This window comes from Aedes aegypti, chromosome 1 (genome assembly GCF_002204515.2).
Source record: "Aedes aegypti strain LVP_AGWG chromosome 1, AaegL5.0 Primary Assembly, whole genome shotgun sequence".
In the NCBI taxonomy this organism is placed as follows: domain Eukaryota; kingdom Metazoa; phylum Arthropoda; class Insecta; order Diptera; family Culicidae; genus Aedes; species Aedes aegypti.
In genome coordinates this window covers 305,356,452-305,378,192 of record NC_035107.1, presented here as the reverse complement: position 1 = coordinate 305,378,192, position 21,741 = coordinate 305,356,452, and the positions used below count along the sequence as shown (strand labels likewise).

The following is a 21,741-nucleotide window of genomic DNA, read 5'->3' as shown; positions in this document are numbered from 1 at the left end:
TTTTTTTTCTAGAGTTTTTCCAAGGAATAAGTCAAAGAATTTTTCCAGGAATTACTCCAAGGGTTTCTTCAAAAAACTTCTTCAGTAAAGAAGTTCCTGGAGCAATTCCTGGTAAAATTCTCGGAGGAATTCCTGAAGTAATTCTTAGAGTAATTTCTAATGAAATCCTTTGAGGAATTTTCGGAGGCTTATAACGAAGATCTGGAAAATTTCCTGGGGGAATTCCTGGAAAAATCTTTGGAGAAATTCATATAATGGTTTTCATGGAGATATCTTTGGAAGAATTCCTGAAGGAAACTCTTGAAGTAAATACTTGTAGAATACCTGGATTGGACCGATCTTTGGAGGAATCCCTGAAGAAATCTCCGGAATAATTCCTGGAGAAATCTCGAGTTGGGAAAATCTCTGCAAGATAATCCATGGAGGAATTTCTGCAGAGATCTGCAGAAACTGGTCAGCTTATTCCTTGTATTAATGAAGTTCCTAGAGGCCTTCAAATATTTGTTTATGCAGACGACATCCTGATCTTGGCTATCGACAAAAATGTGAAAAAGGTTCGACGCAAAATTCAAGCAGCAGCAAAAACATTAGAAGAGTGAGAAAAACAATACAAAATGTCCTTTTCGGTGGATTTTTACATCTATGTAAGTAACGCAAAGGGGTCGTACATACACCACGTAGACATTTATGGGGGGAGGGGGTTCACGCCAATGATCTTCTTCTTCTTTCTGGCATTACGTCCCAACTGGGACAGAGCCTGCTTCTCAGCTTAGTGTTCTTATGAGCATTTCCACAGTTATTAACTGAGAGCTTACTATGCCAATGTCGAGAAAATTTCCAACCCGAAAAGATCCTCCACCGGTGGGATTCGAACCCACGACCCTCAGCTTGGTCTTGCTGAATAGCTGCGCGTTTACCGCTACGGCTATCTGGGCCCCTAATGACGCCAATGATCACGGTTCATGAAAATTTTAAAATATTTGTATGGACAATTGTCCAAACATCCTCGCAACGACCTGGCAGTACCAGAAAAGCAACATGCCAGAATCCTTGGAGTGACTGTAGAAAGAAGACTAAACTTCAAGTGTCACGCAGCAGGTGTCCGACAACATGTGCAAGACATGCTGAATTTGTTGAATGTTTTGGGGAACAGAATTCAAGGAGTAACACGGAAGCCTTTGCTTCAAATTACAAATTCGATAGTATTATCCAAATTACTTTATGGCTTATAACTTGTCGACAGTGGGAGTGCAACAGCAATTCAAAGATTGCATCCACTCTACAACTCAGCTATACGAGAGTCTTGAGCAGTTTTTCGTACGAGCCCAATCGATTAGCGGAATCTGGTCAACTTCAATTTCAACACTTGACGACCTTCATGTCACAATCAGAGCGATTAGATTACTTTAAAAAATAGGACCCATCTTTCCAAATAACAATCGAAATGATATGATTAGATGTATGCCATTGATCAACAGAGCATTTTCTAAATATCAAATTATGATAGGTGAACAACTTCCACAAATTGCCTCACTGGTCAAAGTTGGGGAACGACCATGGAATGCAACTGTTTCTAGCAACATGCGCTAATAAGTATCAAAACCACAAGAAAAAAATCACCGTTGAGTCAGTGTCAGACCAAGCAGTTGGCTTTGCAATCCACTCGGATACTTATGAACTTGTACAAAACGTAAGTAAACTACACAAATTGAACTTGAACTTAACTGAATGACGCATGGAATGTATGAACTGAACGCGGTAACAGAATACGAACTAGTTACATTAATGTGAACAGTCATGTCTTATATAGCGTTCTTTTCTAAAGAATCATTGTTCTGAACAATCTTCTGGTACTCTTAGTTCGCCTATATAATTTGGCGCCAAGTGCTGAGTGCATGAGTGCATAGCTATTGTACATAGATTCCATAACAGTATGCTCTAACAAATCCTAACTTATCGTTTTTATACTATGATTTGCGTCAACAGCCATTGACCATCAAATGGCCTGATAGGGGTACACCTACGGAAAGACAAGCGGTAAGTCGACTTAGAATAGGCCATGCAAGGCTCACATCTCACATCCAATAATTGCTGGGTTTGCGGAGTTCCAGTAACAGTGCAACGCAGCCTTGTAGATTGCAGATTGAACTCCAAAGCAATAATAGTAAACTTAAATCAACAGTTTGCGAAATACTACGCCCAAGTGAAATCGAAGAGAAGAAACTAATCAAATTTCTTAAAGAAACCGAATTGTTCAAATAACTATAATGTAACGTTTAATGACAGATGAATATTTAATAAAATCAAGCAATGGGATGAATGGGAAAGCATGGAATGAATAACCGCATTCACGGTTAAAAACGCCAATCACAAAAAAAAAAAAATACAAAAAACTAGAGACATATCACGAGTAATCGTTGAAGGTTCCTAGAGGAATTCCTGGATAAAACCTTAGAGACGTCTTTGCAAGATTTTTTGTAGAGATTTTCCTGATGGAATTATTTGAGGAGTCTTTGGAAGAATTTCTGGATGAATCGTTGTAGAAGGAATCGTTTGAAAAATCCTTGAAATCCCTGGAATAATGCCTTGAAAAGTTCTCGGGGGAATCCTTGGATAAATTCCTGGAGGAATCCCAGTAAAGAATGTACTGCAGGACTTACTGGCAGGCTTCCCGAAATCTCACGACCGCATGAATGAGACCGTGAGCAATGCGATCGGCTGTCACATTTCTCTTTGTATTATGGAGAGCGACACAAGCAGAGCACACACATCTCAACTGGTATGAGTGCGACATGTCGCATGCTCTTTATATTCTGATGTGTCTCACGAATTTAAAATCTCATCGCAACCTTGTCGCAATGTGCACACGAGCTTGACTGCACATGTGCTGTTTCATGCGCTATGCGATTTGTGAGATGTCTCATGCGCTGTTTACAGGGTGTCCATCCATCCGGGAAATCCGGGAAAAGCGGAAAAAACACGGGAATTCCAATTGACCGGGAAAAATACGGGAAATACCCGGGAAATTGTAGAACGTACCGGGAAAACCTCTATGGGCGAAAGAAGACAATTTGCAATTCACGTCATTATTAATTGTTAACATTTTTTTCCTGAAGAGATCTTTGGCAGGGTTTTTGTGCATAAGATGCTTTGTGAATTTCTGGATAAAAATATCAATTAGATTGATCAGATGATCAGATCATCAGGATCCTATTTTTTAATTGGGTACCTACTTAGGGATACCTGACATGGTTCTTGATGAGATGATTGATGAATTTCTATTGAGATTCATGCCATATTATTGATGAGATCTCGCAGGAATCTTATCGGGAATCAAGGCGATAATTATCCAGGTATTAGAATAGGTAGTTAGTTCTTCGAAAAAAAAAAAACACTGAAAATGTAATGGGTGGATTGCTAATGATATTTTGATTGGGTTCTATCAAAGATACTTTGCTGATTTTTCTCAAGATTCTTTGTGATTCCTAGCGGTTGGTGAAACGTTAAGCTTAAAGATTTTTTAGATATTTTGTGTGTTATCTGAGTGGTTGATGATAAATAAGGACAGATTAATTGAGAATTCATTTTTGGCAGATTCCTGGGTATGCTGATACTAATTCCTAAAGAAGCCTTTTTTGGATAACTTACTTGACTAGTTCGTGATGTATGGTGAAGTCTTTGTGAGATTTAAGGCGAGATTTTGTATACGTTACTGCAAATTTACAGCGGATTTTTCAAGCAATTCTTCGCGAATTTCTTGTGAGATCCTTAATTTTTGTTTAGTTTTCAGTACATTCATGGCAACATTTTTGAAGGATTCCTAGGAGATGCTTGTTATTTGTTATTCCATTTTTTGAGCAAGGCAGCAATCACGTGTTTTTGGCAATATATTGTCATAAAGATCTCTCCTTGGGTCCAATGAGATCAAGATTTTTTCCAGAAACCAGCCATGGATCACATCTAATGCATACCTTTGAAGGCGCTTCTGAGAAGCAAATGGATCGACATTTTTTATTATAAATTGCCGTTTTTTGGAACCATTGTTTCAATTTAATACACAGAGTTTTTTATATAATTCCAAAATCTCAGAATTTCATAAAAATGAAATAGTGTTCTTGGGGCCCGGTGCGGAGTTCGATTAAGAGGCCCTCAAAATTAAGGTGAACGCCGTCTAAATGCACGATGCTAATGTTGAAATAAACATTGAACAAATAGCTTATGTAGAATTATGTCTAAAGAGATGGAACTTATGTTGATATGTTTTGTAGTAGTTTATTGGCAAAATTGCAATTGAAGTCTCTACAGTTCTTCTTTGTTTAATTTATTATCGAGAGGAGCTGCAGTGAATAGGGTCCTAGAGGCCTGTCCCGATTTTAATGCCAAACGCTTAAGTTTAGGCTAAAAACACATGTTTACTCAATTTTTTAATGTTTTTCTTTTGTTTAAGTCCAAAAAACATTTTTTTTGGATTTTGTCACATTCCTTGGCTTCAACTTAAATTTTGGGTGTATTTTGCTTTCCGTGTCCCTTCCAAAATGTCAGATAGGAACAACCCCAGTGTAAAAACTAAAAGCCCTGTGGTGTTTTTGTCGTTTAAGCGAACGTCAAAAAAGATCAAAAGTGTCAAGGTTCATTTATGGACCCAATGTTTAAATTAAAGTTTAAATTTGATGTAGCCGTTATTTGAGCGGGAAAAATTGATAAAATAGTTGCAGCAACATGCTCTTTCGTGTCATTAAATAAAAACAAGATTTCATTAAACATTTTAGAACCCAATTGACATGGAAGTGGAAATATTAGCTGGCGAAATAGCGCTAGAAAGCAATGATTCATTACAGCTTTAATTAGGTATTCAAAGATAAGTTAGGATATTTTCTCAATTTTGCGTTTTTGCGTCGGGATTTATTTTGAAGCTCTCGATGACAGAAATGCCTTTAAGGTCGACAAATTTGCAAGGTTTGCTTAAAATAAATTACCAAATGAACTCCAATGATTTCTTCAGGAGTTCATTTTAGATTTTCAAAAATTCAACGTAGAATTTTTTAAGGGTAACCATAGAAATGACCTCAGAGATTCCATCATGAATTTCTTCAAAGATTCTTTCAGAATATTTTTAAGTAAATCATAGTTGCGCATGGAATGCATCCATGATTTTACCATCTTTTTTTAAGCTTCCATTATGATTCTCGTTTACAACATCTTCGAGATTTCAACTATTATTTTCTCCAGAGATTTTCTAAAATTTCCATCAAAACTATCGTTCAGATTTCAACCAGAAAATTCCTTCAGGAATTACTCCAGTGATTCTAGAAAATATAGAGAAATTTTCCAAAGATTTCTTCAAAAATTTATCCAGTCATTTTCTCAGAAATAACTCCAGAATAAGATTTTTTCAGAAATTATTGGTGAAATTTTTCGATAATCCGGGAGATATTTTAGAAGGAAATCTGAAAGTGACATCTAATGAAACTCGCACAAAATTTTCTGAAAGAAATCTTGGGCTCTTGGGACTTCGTAAGTGAATTGCTGATTGAAGATGATTGGAGGAACTGGCATAGGAATTCTCGCAGATCTTCCTGGAAAAATCCCCAAATGCGTTTATTTTTTTTATAAGATAACTCTTGTAGGAAACTTTGGAAGATCTTCTATTGTTACAACTGGGGAAATCAAAAGAATTTCCTGGAACAAATTACGAAAAATACCCTCTAAGCTTCCCTTGAAACAAAGGAACTGGTAGATTTTTTGAGAGGTGGTGGAATCAATGGAGATATTCCTTAAGGAGATTCCAAAAGTATACCTGAAGACATTTTTGAATAAATCACTAGAAGAATACCTTAATTTTTTCCACGAGGAATCTGAAAAGAAATTTCTGTAGTAGGTACCTGTGAAACCTCTTGAAGCAAGATTCACTGTATGCAGAATAAAGAAAAAAAGTGCCTATTTTGCCTAAAATAGAGATTTAGATTTAGAGTATTTTGCCTAAAATAGAGACTAGACTTCTGAAATGAAATCTACTACTAGTCTTGAATATGTACAAAACATGTCTTACAAATGGTAACTGATTTATTTGTTTAACTATGATTGCAATGAAAATCAGCTAAATTTGTTGCTGAAATTCAAGAATTTCTATTCGTGGAACAGGTAGATTAAAGGTTAGGGAATCGCCACGGCTCCAAATCAGTTCTAGATACAATTATGGGCCCCGCACATTTAGATAGATCCGTCTGAATTACAAAATTAAACCAAGCTATCGAGAATAAATTTAGAATAGGTATTTAGGCTACTCTAATCACTAATAACATTGATCATGAGGCCCCTGCCAAGTTCCATTCAAGGTCACCTTCAAACTGAATTTTTATCTGCTTGTTTACGTGTTAGTTTTCTAGAAATCAATATCATATTATTAAATGAAATTTTTACCACAATTTGGGGGCCCCTATTAACTTGGGGCCCTGTTCGGACCGCACCCACCGCATCCCTCTAGGTACTATGCTACTGCTTAAACCCATAATTTGAAAACGAATATTTTTAAAGTCAAATCAAATATCAAAAAGCATCTGAAAACTATGGAGTCGTAGAGCTATTTTGCTGTCCAATTTTAAATGTTTACGCACCCGGGAAAAATCCGGGAATTGGAAAACTGATTTTGAATGGACACCCTGTGTTTATGTGATACTGGTTTCTTAGCTCCAAAAATTTAAAGCGTTTTTTTTTTCTTAAAACGGTTTTGACTGTATTGCTCGAGTATTAGGATGCAGGAAAAAAAACCAAAACTGTAAGATCAAGCCATTGTAGCACCTCGGTATGGAAGGCAGTAATGTGCATAAATGACATATGGTATAAACATTATCGCAAAACTGTCTGAAGCGCCAATTTCATTATTTTCTATGAATAAGGTTGTACTTAAATTGCTCATACAGACGTTAGCAATTATTTGCAAACATGTATCTTTTTACATTTACGCCTTTAAGCTTAAAAAATTAAATAAACTTTGAACAAAATCTTGGGAACTACATTTATTATTTTAAACATAAACTTACTCTGGTGTAAAGTCTGGTTAAACCGAGACAACACAGTATTAGGTACAAGATCACGAAAAACTTATCAATATTACTTTGGATTCCGGTACATAGAAAATGGAAGTAAAAAGACAATGTTTACTAGTCGAAAAATTTTATTCCGATTTTAGCTCTTTCCAGATTAAATGCAGCATGGGGCTGACAAAATCGGGACATTACTGTACATGATTGGGAACAAAAACGTGGCTGATCGTATTTTCCGGAACAAGTTTTACGGAAATGGCCGTATCTCGGAGGATTTCCAATGAATCTTAATGCGTCCACCAGCATTCAATCTTCAATTGGATCTAGTTTCTTGGAAAAATGTTAACATATATAGAATGACACACCGCACAAAATTACAAGCGACAGAGAAAATAACATTTGGACATGACCTTGGAAATTGATCTCCGATGTCCGGTGGCCAATATGCACGGCCAAGCGAGTTTCTAAAACTAGACCAAATTTGCCATCGAATGCTTCCAGATAAATCCAATTTCATCCATTTTTCAAAAAGTTATAAACATTTAAATTTGGGCAAAATTTTGCCTATCTCAATCATTTTACCTATCCCCTATAGATAACAGCTTAAAAATATTAGTTCCATACGATTTTCCCGGTGATCTTCTCAAATTCCTGGTTTTTCCCGTCTTTTACCCGGTGAATTCAAATTCCCGTCTTTTTTCCGCTTCTCCCGATTCGGTGACCACCCTGAAGAAGGCCCTAGTGTGCAAAATTGCGCAAGTGAGGTAAAACCGACCATTGTTGATGGGGTAAGACCACTACCCCTAATTTATTCCACATAATATGTCTAAACCATTGGTCATGCCTAAAGTTTCAAAAAACTACATGCTGCGTCGAAAAACGATTTATTGATTTTTGATTTTGACATATGAATAAATTGCTTACGCAGGTGGTCTACCAAAATCTTGCATAGAACTATATTGTAATCTTGCCCATGATTCAAAATACGTATAGAATTCTTTGAAAATCCTGATTTCAAGTTTATGGAATCTTTTAGAAGTTTTTGCAAGAATCCAATCCTGCCCTTGTTATTGAAAGAAATCATGTCTAAGATTCTTCAACAATCCTGATCAAGGTATTACGAAAAGCCTGTCTAATCTTTTTTATAATCATGCCAAGAATTTTGCGTGAATCACGCCTTTGTGTTGGTAAATTTCCAGGATTCTGTGACATCTGCTTCAAGTCTAGCTGCAAAAGATCCAGATTTTAATTATTGCTTTGATTAATTTTTAAAATGTACTTCATTCAAAGAACTAAATGAATAACCTGAAACCAAATTAAAAACTAAAACAACCGTACTATGTTCGAATTTTATGTTGGAAGAATAGTGAACGGGCCAAACATAAGAAAAATGTTCGTACCCTTCGCGGGCCGCATGAAACTGATCGGCGATCGCTTTCCGTATACTATTGACAATTCGAGTGACAATTAGAAGTTCGGCAGTCAAAACTTCGGCGAAGTTCGGCGTCGGCATTCTAATTTGGTGCTTCGCCGACGCATAAGGATTGCCTTTGTCGGCGTGGCACTTCGGTAGAATGCCGACGCCGAACTTCGGCGAACTTTCGGTGATATTTAATATCTCTTATGAAGTTCGGTCTAAAGTTAATCTGAATGCACAATATACATTGACTACACCGCCTCGTACATGGGGAAGCCTCATGAGACGATACATGCGCTACGGTGGCATGCGGTTCGCACATTGCTAAATGCGACAAACTATGCAGTCGCATAGCGCTCGGGTTTCCTATGTACGTGCGATGCGACAAACAGGAAAAGAGAGAGAAGAGAGAAGTCTCATTTCAAGCGCACGTCAAAACGATGATCGTGTGCTTCTTTTCGGTGAGTCTCACAAACAAAGTCTCACGCACTTGAAGCCTGCTTACTGGAGAAACTCCTAGCAAAATTTCCAGAAAAATCCTTGTAGAGAATTGCCTGCAGGAATTCCTAGCATAATCCTTGGGGGAAACCCTGAATTAACTACTGACAGAATTCTTGGAATCCTACACTCAAAATAATCCACACGTCAAGGCTACGTGAAAACATACGTAGTTTTTTTTCTATCGCACTTTCCACGTATCAGCTACGTGGATCATAGGTGGCACTGAATGAACTCACGAGTTAATGAACTTTTTTCGATCCACCGGAGTTTCACGTAGTAGTTATCAGGGTTGTGAGTACCTTTTACGGAGCGTAACATTGGATTCTAAACATTTTTCCAGTATGTATTACGGGAACTTTAGATAGGAAAGACATTAATTTCAGGTTCTAAGTTTTTTTTTTTAAATTACTGGAAAGAAATTAAAATTGAAACTAACAAGCAATAACATTTAAACATTTATTCAAACACAAAAAAACACTCTAGCTACACACTGAAAAAAAAAAAATTCCGTCTGCCATCGTGGTCCAAATCATCGTCTCCAACTCCAAATCCGGTTCCAACTCTTTTATAGACCAGTAGATCCGCCAAAAAAGTTTATATGCTGATCCCTAAACAATTCGGGCCACCATAATTCCCACATTACTGTAAAAATGTCCAATCATTTTTGTCTTTCTAAATATGGCTTCTCGAGCAGGTGGAAAAAGCTGAATAAAATTATAATTTGTTATTCTAAAGTAATTAATGACGAAAATATTCAGCTATTGGTTTGTAAGTAAGGAGAGGTATTGAACAATATCTTGTTAAGATATTATAAGATCAGAACAATATTTGGCAAGTTTATTGATTGACCAATAGACTGGCCCAGCTCAGCATGGGAGAAAAATAAAGTTGTATGATTCCACGGGGCACCCCCCAGGATTATTTCTTGGAGTTAGAGAAAGCCTTTCTGAAAAATTCAGCTCATTTGGTCGTTCCATGAGCTGGCGCATTTGAATTGAAGTTAATATGGGATTTTCAGCTCAAACATATGAGCAACAGCACATCATCTACTGTTTGGTTCAGGAAAATTGATGATCGCGTTCAATTGGACCCAGAATTTCAAAAACACTACTTGATATAATAGCAAAGAATATTGTAGAAGATTGTACCACGATCAAAATTAATAAAGTTGGTGTTTTAACCATCTGAAGTATATCATGCAATACTGCTTGTATTTCTTCAACATAGCTTGGAGGTAACCACTAAGCGCATCATAGCCACCTATGACGCTGGGCGAGCTGAGGCACATGTCGCATGCATATAAGTGACTGTACGGGAGTGCTGATCTAAGCCTAACTTTCAACAACTGAAAGAGTAATGAAAATGAGATTAAATCCAGATACAACCTTCTGCAATTATGTTCATTGGGGTATCAACTAGTGTATTTGTCACTCTGGGCTTATTTGAACGCGAACAATTAGTATACGGAACGAAACAGTGACATAGGGTCAATTTTCAATATATTTGAGACGAATATCCCATACAATCTTTCAGAGCGTTAATGATTAACGGGTCGCAATGATTGATTAAGTAATGAATGATTACATTCAATTTTATGATGATTAATGATTATGATTATTGATTAAAATTTTTGAAGTCATGATTAATGATTGTGATTGATTATTGAACCAGAGTATGATTAATGATTATGATTATTGATTTAATTACAATTTTAGATGATTAATGATTATGATTAACCCTTACATGCCTAATGTCAAATTTGTTCAAAATTTTCAACTTCAAAATAATAGTTTTTTTTTAAATATCATTTATCGTATTTATATTAAAAACGTTGCACTATACAAATCTCGTCCAACAAGTCGTTGGCGAGTAGTGTGTGATTGTTGAGTTGAAATCGAATTCAGGTTAACTTCTGCGTCCATGAGTCCTCTCGTGGTGTAGGGATAACGCGGCCTATATAGTGAACAGGGAGTCATGAGTTCGATTCTCACTGAGAAAACGTGTAAATTTATCGCAAATTTCACATCATTTTTTCCATTTAATCCATATGTGAAGTAGGGTAGGTGTACCAGTTATGGACATAATGGTTCCCTATTGCGCTATACGGGATAATTAGATCTTCTTCATTTTTTTTTTATTCTGTGTGTCAAACTATTCAATTTGATATCAAATATATCTTGATGATGTTGAAACATTCAAAAATATTCAAAATGTGAAAGTTTTCGAGAAAACCCATATGGCCAAATAGGGAACCTCTATAGCCATAACTGGTACACTTTCCCTGTTTGTAATGTTTAGTTTTACGGTAGCTTTTCAAAATTATGTTTTTCAGTCGTTTTCTAACGAAATTTCGTAAATATCAGGATTGCTGTTTGTCTTTGAAACTACGGGTATCGATTCGTAAATTACGATAGTTCCGGATTCAATTACGGGGAGTACTGGAGTAGCCCCATTAAAGAGCCAGAAGCCACCTTCATATCGATTCCCAAATCGATTCCCTTTATTAACGATTAATCAAGTTTCATTGTTTTGCAAACCTAGTCTAAAGAAGGATGGTTCAAGGGAAGAGTGTTAAGTTAATCATGATTGAAAAATGGATGATTGAACGAAAAATCATGATGGGAGCTATTTGATTCAGATTTTTTAAATCATAAGTGTACTGAAATAAATTTTCAAGAGTGTGATGCATTAGTTGCATACTTAAAGGTGTTTTGGGCATTTCATGTCATTTAATTATTGTTTTCATGATTAATCTTTGATTAATCATTAGTCATTCAATAACTAATGATTAAATGCCCGAAAAGATGCACTAAACGACTTGAAGTATGCAACCAGTGAGTTATATACTAACATTAGATAATGAAGAATATTACTCATGATTAACAAACAATCCTATATAAACAACTTCGTTATGACAAATTAATCACAGTTTTTAATCACAAATCGTGATTAATTGCTCTGGTTCAAGAGCCAGTATCCTGGAGGTAGTGGTCAATATATTGACTTTGTGAAGCGTAGCTTGCGACACATCCAACTTCATCAATTATTTAGTTTTAAACGACGATTTCAAGCGTTATTGATAAACTTGAACATATGCCGGGTTGTTAAGGTGTGTCGATTTCCCGGGGAAAATGTTCAAAATATTGGTGTTGAAAAAAACATTAGCAAGTGAGTATATTATTATTATACATATAAAAGTTTAATGGTATTTGCTCGCCTTTCTAGTGATTTTTAGTATTCTTTGTAAAGTGTAAAGTGGAATGTTAAAACTTAATTATTCATACTCCAAAATGAAAGTGAAGCACTATATTGGTAGTTCTGAAACCTAGCTTTTCATATATTAAACTTCATAAATTTTGCAAACCAAGCCATTAAATTCATTTTCAAGGGAATTATTGAAGTATTAGACATTAGGTTTTTCGTAGGTTTTGTGTAGGTGTATCCAGTTTTTTGTATATTCTGAATCTACATTAAAGTTTGAACCAGAACTCAAAATTTCAAAATTGCCCGTGCCCTGAAACTATTTTAATAACGTTCGATATTAGTATGGAAATCACTTTTGCATCACCCCCAGCAAATTTAACTTCAAGCGAACTGTCATTGTTTAAATTAAAATGTCTTTGAGTCTACGGATTGAAATCTTTTTGATATACTTAATATTCTTAGAAAATGTGATCTTTCGAACATGCTACGAAACACTGCAAATATGTCGTTACTAAACAACCCAATTCTTGGAGAAATATTGGGCGTAATCAGTTTGAACATATGCTAGGAATTTCCTAACGAGATCTTCATGGAACACTGGAAAAATATTTTTTCAAACGATGTTTTAAAGGAATTTCAGATCTTCCTTGATTTGAATCTAAATTTCAGTAAAAACGGTTTGCGATTAAAAATTTGCTGTAATAAAGTTCAAAAGATTTGATATCAGTTTTATTGCTAATCAAGAGAAAAAATCATCATTATGTAATGTACAACTTATTTGCTGCATACTTCAAAGCGTTTAGTGCATACGTTTGGGCATTTAATCATTAGCCTTTGAATAATTAACCATTAATCAATGATTATTAATAAAAGTAATGATTAAATGGCATCTTCCTAAGGCACTGTCCACAAATCACGTAATGCACGAAGGAGGAAGGGGTAGGCTCATACGGTGCGACTCAAACAAAGTTTTGAAAATGTTTATACAAAAAGCATTACGAAGACGGGAAAGCTTTTTTGATCTCGAGAATGCCGAATGTGCCAATTTTCGGATTTTTGTACAAAGTATACAACAATCTTATGAACGGCCAAAAAACTAGTGATAGGTCGAAATGTTGTGATCTGCCCCTATGAACAGCAATCCTTCATGTAGAATGGTACCATTCACAAGCTTTCAACTGCGTCTTCGGATTCGGATCAAATAAAACTGAGAATGGGGCCTTCCTTAGCTGAGTGGTTAGAGTCCGCGGCTACAAAGCAAAGCCAGCATGGCTTTGGGTGTCTGGGTTCGATTCCCGGTCGGTCCAGGATCTTTTCGTGAAGGAAATTTCCTTGAGGGGACAAAGAGTATAATCGTACTTCCCCTGGACATAGAGTATAATCGTACCTGCCACACGATATACGAATGCGAAAATGGTAACATTGGCAAAGAAAGCTTTCAGCTAATAACTGTGGATGTGCTCATAAGAACACTAAACTGAGAAGCCGGCTCTGTCCCAGTGAGGACGTTAATGCCAAGAAGAGGAAGAAAACGGAGAAGTGCACCGTCTTACACGGAGGAAATATTTAAGGGTCTTTTTTAGTCTTATGATAACGTCCGCGGATACAAAGCAAAGTCATGCTGTACTTGGTTGGATTTGGACGTTCCTTGGGCATAAACTCTCATTGTTCATGCCACAAGACATAAGAAATGCAAAACTTATTTATACATTAGAAGGTAATGTTGTAAAATTTGTTAAATTTTGTTAAGTGATTGATTAAATGTTTGACTTATGATTAAGATTATGAATACTGAATAAATTTTGCAATCTCTATGATTATGATTAGTGATTAATGATTAAAACATAATATTGCAATGATTATGATTAGTGATTAATGATTAACTCTTGTTTTTTTATGAATAATGATTAACATTTTTGATTAATCATAATCATTAATCATTATCATGATTAAATTTATGATTAATCATTAACGCTCTATAACGATTGCGCCAGCTGGTGGAGCAATCAATTGAGTTGAAATTTTGAGAGAGCGTTTTTCTTACCATAATGCTCATATCTAGGGGGTGCCCCGTTAAGTTTTACAACTTTTTTGTTTAAGGGCCAGTCTATTGACCAACAAATCAATTAAAAAAAAACAGATGGTGAAGAATAAAGATAAACAAAAAGTCGACAATCAGCATTGAAACCCTCGTCCTTCAGATCTATACACAGAGATGCTAACCATTCGACCATGCCTCACTGCTGGAAGACGAAGAAAATAAGAATACCATTTTCTTAGTCTCTTTGAGACTACTTGTTCTTAGAGGTTGTCCCGACATCCCACCGTTCAGTCCGACCATTGAGTGCGTTTTGTTTTATGTCGAAGAACTAATTTTGATCTTGTATATCGTGTGGGACCTAAGAAATGAATCTAAATCCGTCAACTTCATACAAAACACCTACTATTTGTATGAAGTGTACGGATTTTGAGCCTGTACGGATTTCGGTCCCCCACTGTACATATGTTCAGATGTCAAGCTATCGCGTTGAGTTTTACCAAGTTTTCGAACATCTTTTAAATATCAGATGACGATGTGATCAAAATTGGTTCGTTTCTAAATATGATTTTGGAATTCCCTTCCCGGATTTGGGACCAATGTGCATGGGTTCGAATCGGTTAAATAACAATGGAGATTTTTTGGTTTTGATTTACGTTTATAATTTTGTGTGCATTTTCAGCCGTGAATCTCTCTCTGTGTCGATATTTGAGCCATTACGGTAACTTGTTTCATTTTAGAAAGACGCCTCCAGCGCCGGTCGCCAATTGTTGCATTCCCAACCATCCCACCATCAGAATCAGCAGCAACAACAGCAACAGCACCATTCCGCCCAGCAAACGCAACCGGACGACATGAGCAGCATGTTGTACACGTCCGACTTCGAGGTGGTTAATGTGAAGATGGAACCGAGCGCGAAGCGAATGCGCAGTTAGTCAATTTTTTCCACAACTGGTGCTGCTGACTTCCATCATCATCATCCCCATCCCCATCATCATCAGCAACAGATTCAGCTTCAGCAGCACCAGGCGGTCGCATTGCTGGCCCAGTGTCAGCGTGAGGAGTTTAGCCATCTATCTACTAGTACTACGACAACGACTTCGGCGGCGGTGACTCCGGTATCGGGTCAACAGACCGCCACCTGGTACCTGGCCCCGTCGTCATCTTCGTCGCCATCCAACAACAGTAGCACCGGAGCGGCCAGCGGAGGACCGGAATCGCCCTCGTCCCCGTTTGCCTCCTTCTACTGTGGCCATTAGCAGCATCATCGAATAGTATAGTCCCTATATTAGTAGTGAGTAAGGGTTTTTAGCCCCATGGGTGTGAGCTAAACGAGATTTTTTATTTATTCTCATATTCATTCCCTTAGTATTTGGTTGCGTCGTTTTAGTTCGTTAAGTTCTCCTACGTTGTTTTGTATGTTTAATCGATTCCACGCCGGAGTCGCGTGGATTATTCCCTCAATTGTAAATACTTTCGAAAGCGGATTTCAAATTTTTCCAAACACCATTCACGTACTATATTAGTCAAGAGTTTTTTTTTTCAATTTATTTATTTATATTATAGTAAGTTAGTCCTAGATAATCTGCACGAGCTCAACACAAAATATTTTAAGCAAATCCTATTGAAACAAACGTCTACTGAATAGTTATTGTAACAGCTCAACTCAAAAACTGTTGCAACAATCTGAAAAGAAAAAAAATCTGTCATTTCCGTGTTTTCTGTGCTGAGAAAAAAAAAATCGAACTTGAATTTTCCAATTTTACACATCTCTAAGCTAACTACATTTCGTGTACCACGCGTTTTCAAGACAAACCCCCCTAACAGTTAAGGAATCGAGTATAATCAAAAGACGGCCATTATTCTCTTTACAGCAGATTTGGTATAAGGATGCACTCACCACTCGTATATTTATTATAGTTGTTAGGTGTTAAGCAATTGACATTGGCAGGAAGAGTAGAGAGACCCATTTGGTCTCCTGGGAAGAGGTTCGAGGACTGATCACATCCAAATGTGCAATTTGCGTGTGCTGTTTTTACTAGTAGGATGTACGGAAGGTGAGATAGGTAAGTAAGTGATAGGCGACAGGCTGATTTTGTGCTGCAGAGGAGCTCAAATGTATTTTTTCATTGATTGCACAATGTCAAACGAAATTAGAAGAAAGTTTACTTGTTTGGAGCAGAAATTGAAGCTTGCTCACACGTAACAGAACATTTTAGCTGCACAAACCAGGAATGAAAATAGAATTGATATAGAGGACAAGTGATCGAAGCACGGACAGCATGTTTTATTCATATTGAAGTAAGTGCAAAAATTTAAAAAAAGCGGAAAACAGAAATACACGGACGGCAGACAAATGTATTACATTAATATACACTGATAAATGTTTGTGCCTGTGGACAATGGGATAGCGAGGATTGAACGAATAATGGATATATCTACACTCCCGTGAAAAAGTTTGGGTTCCCTCTAAAAAAAACATACAGAACGGTTTTTTTTTTTACATTTTTGTCCACGTCCAAGTGAAAATCTCTATGGCGCATTCGAAAGGCAATGAGTTATTCTTACTTCGTAGGTATTTTTTGAATTGTATTTTTTGAATTTTGTACATTAGTAGTAAAATTTTTTTCAAAAAAAAAAAAAAACAATGGAAGACATGGTTGATTTCCTCAGATGCCTCAGCAAAATTTTAAATCATAGTGTCATTAGAATCGCAATCTTATATTCTTTGAAGAGCACTCGAAATTTTGACGGAAAAATCTGAAAACTATTCAAAATCAGTGAAACAGTCATTCAAGTCATCGTGCAAAAATTTGGTTCCACGTTTCACCATTGTTTGAGCTAAAAATTTAGCAACCAGTAAAAAAAACAAGAATGAAATTTTTGTTTTGAGGATCCTGGCCATTTAGGAATATGGCTTATTCGACAAAGTTGTTCAGTAGCTCAAAGGCTATCATTATTTTAGCCAAGGGGAAGGACAGCTTTGCTCTGAGCAGGCTATGCGCATCGAGTAAACTCTGAGTTACTCACATTTGCTCAGAAATCAACCAATCTTCTTCTTCTGCTACCAGATTTGTTTTGAATTTGCATCTGTTTTCATCAAATGTCGGTGGGTTTTGCTAACGGTTGTCAGTATGAAAAAAGTATTTCATTTTAAAAATGTTCAAGAATGTGATATGCAACTGAAATGACGAAACTAGGTCTAGTGATTTAGTCGGCATTGTAAGCCAATGGATTTCCCATTTATATTGGGATTTTGCGAAGAAATTGAATATATCATTGAATGCTCTTACTGCCTATTTTCGTTTCTATCCCAGCCTTGGAACATGGAGCGTTCATTTAAAGAACTACAATACATCTTAGAACCAAATGAAATGTAACACTTCTATGTCATTGTAAACCCGATTCACTGCATGCACTTTTGAACCAGAATATCAACGTGACAATATGAGGAAAGTGCTTACATTTTGCTCATTAATAGCCCGTTGAGCAAAGCTGCTTACGACTCGATATGAAAATTTTTCACTGTAAAATAAACAACCCAACACTAACGGTTGCTATTAACACAAAACGACGAACGAGTCGAGTTGCTCTGAGTTGTTAAAAGGCAAATCAAGATCTAGCACAAGATCAGTAGGCTGTCCCGCCCCTTGATTTTAGCCAATCTCTAATTGCAAGGCTTAAATAATGATAGCATTTGATCTACTGAACAATTTTTCCGTCAAGATGGTATTTTTATAATTACCTCGAGTTATGTCATGTTCGAATTTGGGTACAAGTTAAGCGAAATCAGATCACATGTTATCAAAACATGTCAATATTTGAGCAAGCCAAAAGTAAAATAGGCAAATACAGTCGATCGATACCTATCTCTCCTTGTGTCGATGATTTTTTCAATCTCTTCATTCTGCATACATTTTTACTCTCCATATCTCGATATCCCCATTGTCTCATTATTATTATTATTATTATTATTATTATTTTCATTCCCAATTTTCTCTTGTGGGCTCAAAAGAATTTGCGAAAACGATATTACGTCTGTTTGTTTTTAACTTTCCTGGTAACGGTGTGATTTTCAATCTAGCATTCATCAAACATTTCAGCATTGTTTTTTTTCACAAGTTCTTCATCGATTTCTCTTCTTCTTTGCATTATTGTGGAAAAATTATTCTCTTTTTGCTACCAAGGCACCGATTTGCAACCAAGCAAGCCTTGGAAGACGCCGTCGCTAGGAGGAGAAAAATATTTCAGTTGTCCTGTATTAGCTTTTGACAAGAATAGACGTAATAAGCAGTTACTACGAGTTTTTTCATTCCCACCGATCATAACAATTTTTGGCGACGAGTTTTGAAGTCCTGAAGATTTTGCAAGCGAAAATCGATGTCTCGAAGCGAAAATCCGGACGGTACTCAAGATGGAAATTCTGGCGGAGGAAGAAATGTCGTGCCAACAGGTTAGTTGTCGGAAGTGATGCGTCAGATGGCAATCCAGAACACCCGTCTGATGGCCCTCTTGGAACAATTCACCGGAGGAACACAACCAGCACTGCAGCGAAGCGCTCCAGAGCACATCATTGAATCCCTGTCATCCGCAATCAAAGAATTTTATTTCGACCCGGAAAACGGACTAACATTCGACCGCTGGTTTTCAAAATACGAAGATCTCTTCAGGCAGGACTGCAGAAACCTGGACGACCCGGCGAAAGTGCGGCTATTGCTGCGCAGCCTTAGCGTTCCAGTTCACGAGAAGTTTTTGAATTATCTCCTGCCAAGTCACCCACGCGATTTTACCTTCGATCAAGTTGTGGAGAAGTTGAAGGCTATTTTTGGACAGCACAAGACATTATTCAGTAAGCGATACGACTGCCTGCAGCTGCGGCAGTGCGAGGAGTTCGAACTACAAAAGCTTTCCGTCAATCAATTCAAAAGCCTTGTGTTCATTTGCAGATTGAAGACAGCGAAGGACTCTGATGTCAGGACTCGACTTTTGTCAAAACTCGAGTCTGATGCAGCCGACACCAACATTGAAGGCCTAGTGACCGAATGCCAGCGTCTATCAAACTTGAAGCATGATACGGCGTTGGTCGAGAAGAAGCATTCATCTTCAGCAGTTCAAGCGGTCCGACAATCGAAGACAAAGTCAAGCAGCCACTCAAAATCGTCAACAGCAGACAATAAAGTTCCACCATCTCCATGCTGGCAGTGTGGATCCACGCATTTTGTGAAGGATTGCCTGTTCTATCAACACACCTGCAAGCAATGTGTAAAAATGGGACATAAGGAAGGATACTGCAGCTGTTCGTCGAAGTCTTCTGCACCAACGTCCGCAAGCGACAAGAAGGTCAGCAAGAAAGGCAAGAAAACTCAAATGAAAACTATTCAAACCGTTAAGCATATCCAGAGCCGAAGGAGGTACGTAACCGTCACATTCAACAGAACTCAAGCAGAGTTGCAGCTAGACTGCGGCTCCAACATCACGGTGGTCTCACAAGAAACCTGGGAGAAGATTGGTCAACCGACCGTCAAACCGACTCAAAGGGAGGCAACAACTGCATCCGGAGAATCCCTGGAGTTGGTGGGTGAGTTCACTGCAACAGTCACAATCAGCAACGTCACTCGGGAAGATCGCTGCTACATCACTTCGGTCAACGATCTCAATGTGATTGGCCTAGACTGGATGGACGCTTTCGATCTGTGGTCGAAACCGCTTGCTGCACATTGCAAAAAAGTGAAGCTTTCAAACCTACCTCGTGATGAACAGTATTTCCCAGCTCGATATCCTGAAGTCTTCCAGGAAGGATTAGGTCTCTGCACCAAAACTCAAATCAGTCTGAATCTGAAGCCAGATGCGCAGCTAGTTTACCGGCCCAGGCGGCCAGTTCCATTCCATGCCACTGAAAAGGTCGAAGAGGAATTGGACCGACTTCAACGTTTGGACATCATAACACCCACCGATTTTTCGGACTGGGCAGCTCCGATAGTTGTCGTCAAGAAGCAAGGCGGAAAGGACTACTCCACCGGACTCAATGCAGCTCTAGAAGCGAACCAGTACCCGCTACCAACGCCAGATGAAATCTTCGCCAAGCTCGCCGGCAAACGCGTGTTCAGCATCATTGATCTTTCCGACGCGTACCTTCAAGTAGAAGTGGACGATGAAGCGAAAAAAATGCTGACAATCAACACCCATCGTGGCTTGTTCCGATTCAACCGTTTGGCACCAGGCGCATTCCAGCAGCTGATGGCGAAGATGACAGCAGGCCTAGAGGGAATCGACGTTTTCCTTGATGACATCATCGTTCACAGCGAGAACGAAGAGAAACATTTTGCAGCTCTCAACGCACTCTTCAAGCGACTACGTGAGTATGGTTTTCGTTTACGCTTAGAAAAATGCCGATTCAACCAGAAGGAGATCAAGTACCTCGGACACATTGTTGACGTAAATGGAATCCGACCCGATCCAGCGAAGGTTTCAGCGATAGTCCAGATGCCAGCTCCGACGGACGTTACAACCCTACGATCGTTTCTTGGCGCCGTAAACTTCTACGGGAAATTTGTACGAGAGATGCACCAACTACGCCTTCCTCTGGACAACCTATTGAAGAAGGACGTCAAATTCATCTGGAGCCAGGAATGTCAACATGCGTTTTCGGATATGAAGTGTGTCCTGCAATCGAATCTGCTCCTCACCCATTACAATCCGGAGCACGAAATCATTGTAGCTGGTGACGCATCCAAGACGGGTATTGGAGCCGTTATAATGCATCGCTTACCCAACGGAAGCATCAAAGCGGTTTCTCATGCAGCCAAATCGCTCAATCAAGCCGAACAAAATTACAGCCAGATTGAGAAGGAGGCCCTTGCGCTAGTATTTGCCTGTACAAAATTTCATCGTATGCTCTGGGGTAGACGATTCACGCTTCAAACTGACCATCAACCGCTCCTGAAAGTATTCGGATCGAAGAAAGGGATTCCGGTACACACCGCAAACCGTCTTCAGCGATGGGCGCTCACACTCTTGGGATACGATTTTGCGATCGAGTACGTTTCAACACAGAATTTTGGGTACGCAACATCAACAACCACGAGAAGCCAGATGAGGAAGCAGCAATCGCAATGGTTCGAGTCGAAGATGATGTCAGTTCCAGTTTGGAAGATACTCTACAAAACCTCCCTGTCACTTCCAAGATGGTTCAAGACGCTACAGCTAAAGATCCAGTACTGCAGAAGGTGTCATCCTACATCAAGGTGGCCAGCGCGAGCTGAAGCTGTTCCAGACGAGGTAAAACCTTATTTTGGTCATCGAGAGTCCTATTCATTGATCGGAGGCTGCGTGATGATGGTGGATCGAGTCGTTATTCCCAAGTGCTTACAAAAACGTATCTTAAAGAGAATTCACGATGGTCATCCCGGAATCGAACGCTCGAAGGCGAGTGCTCGAGGAATTGTTTTCTGGCCACGAATCGACAACGATATTGCTGACTACGTCCGCCGATGCTCAAGCTGCGCCAGTGCTGCCGAGTCCCCTCCACAAGCCAACCC

At 38.2% G+C, this 21,741-nt stretch overlaps 1 protein-coding gene across 9 annotated transcripts in view; it reads left to right on the top strand.

The window, feature by feature from the left end:
• Window positions 1–18,024, top strand: part of LOC5576136 (DNA-binding protein RFX2) — a 169,618-nt gene extending 151,594 nt beyond the window's left edge. For 8 of the 9 annotated variants that reach the window (XM_021838428.1, XM_021838427.1, XM_021838425.1 and 5 more), the window contains one exon: window positions 14,944–18,024. In XM_021838428.1, coding sequence (XP_021694120.1) covers window positions 14,944–15,138 — 195 coding nt within the window. In that variant the 3' untranslated portion in view covers window positions 15,139–18,024. Of the gene's footprint in view, window positions 1–14,885 lie in introns of all 9 variants that reach the window. The other variant, XM_021838429.1, reaches the window with a different exon arrangement.
• The last annotated feature ends 3,717 nt before the right edge of the window (window positions 18,025–21,741 follow it).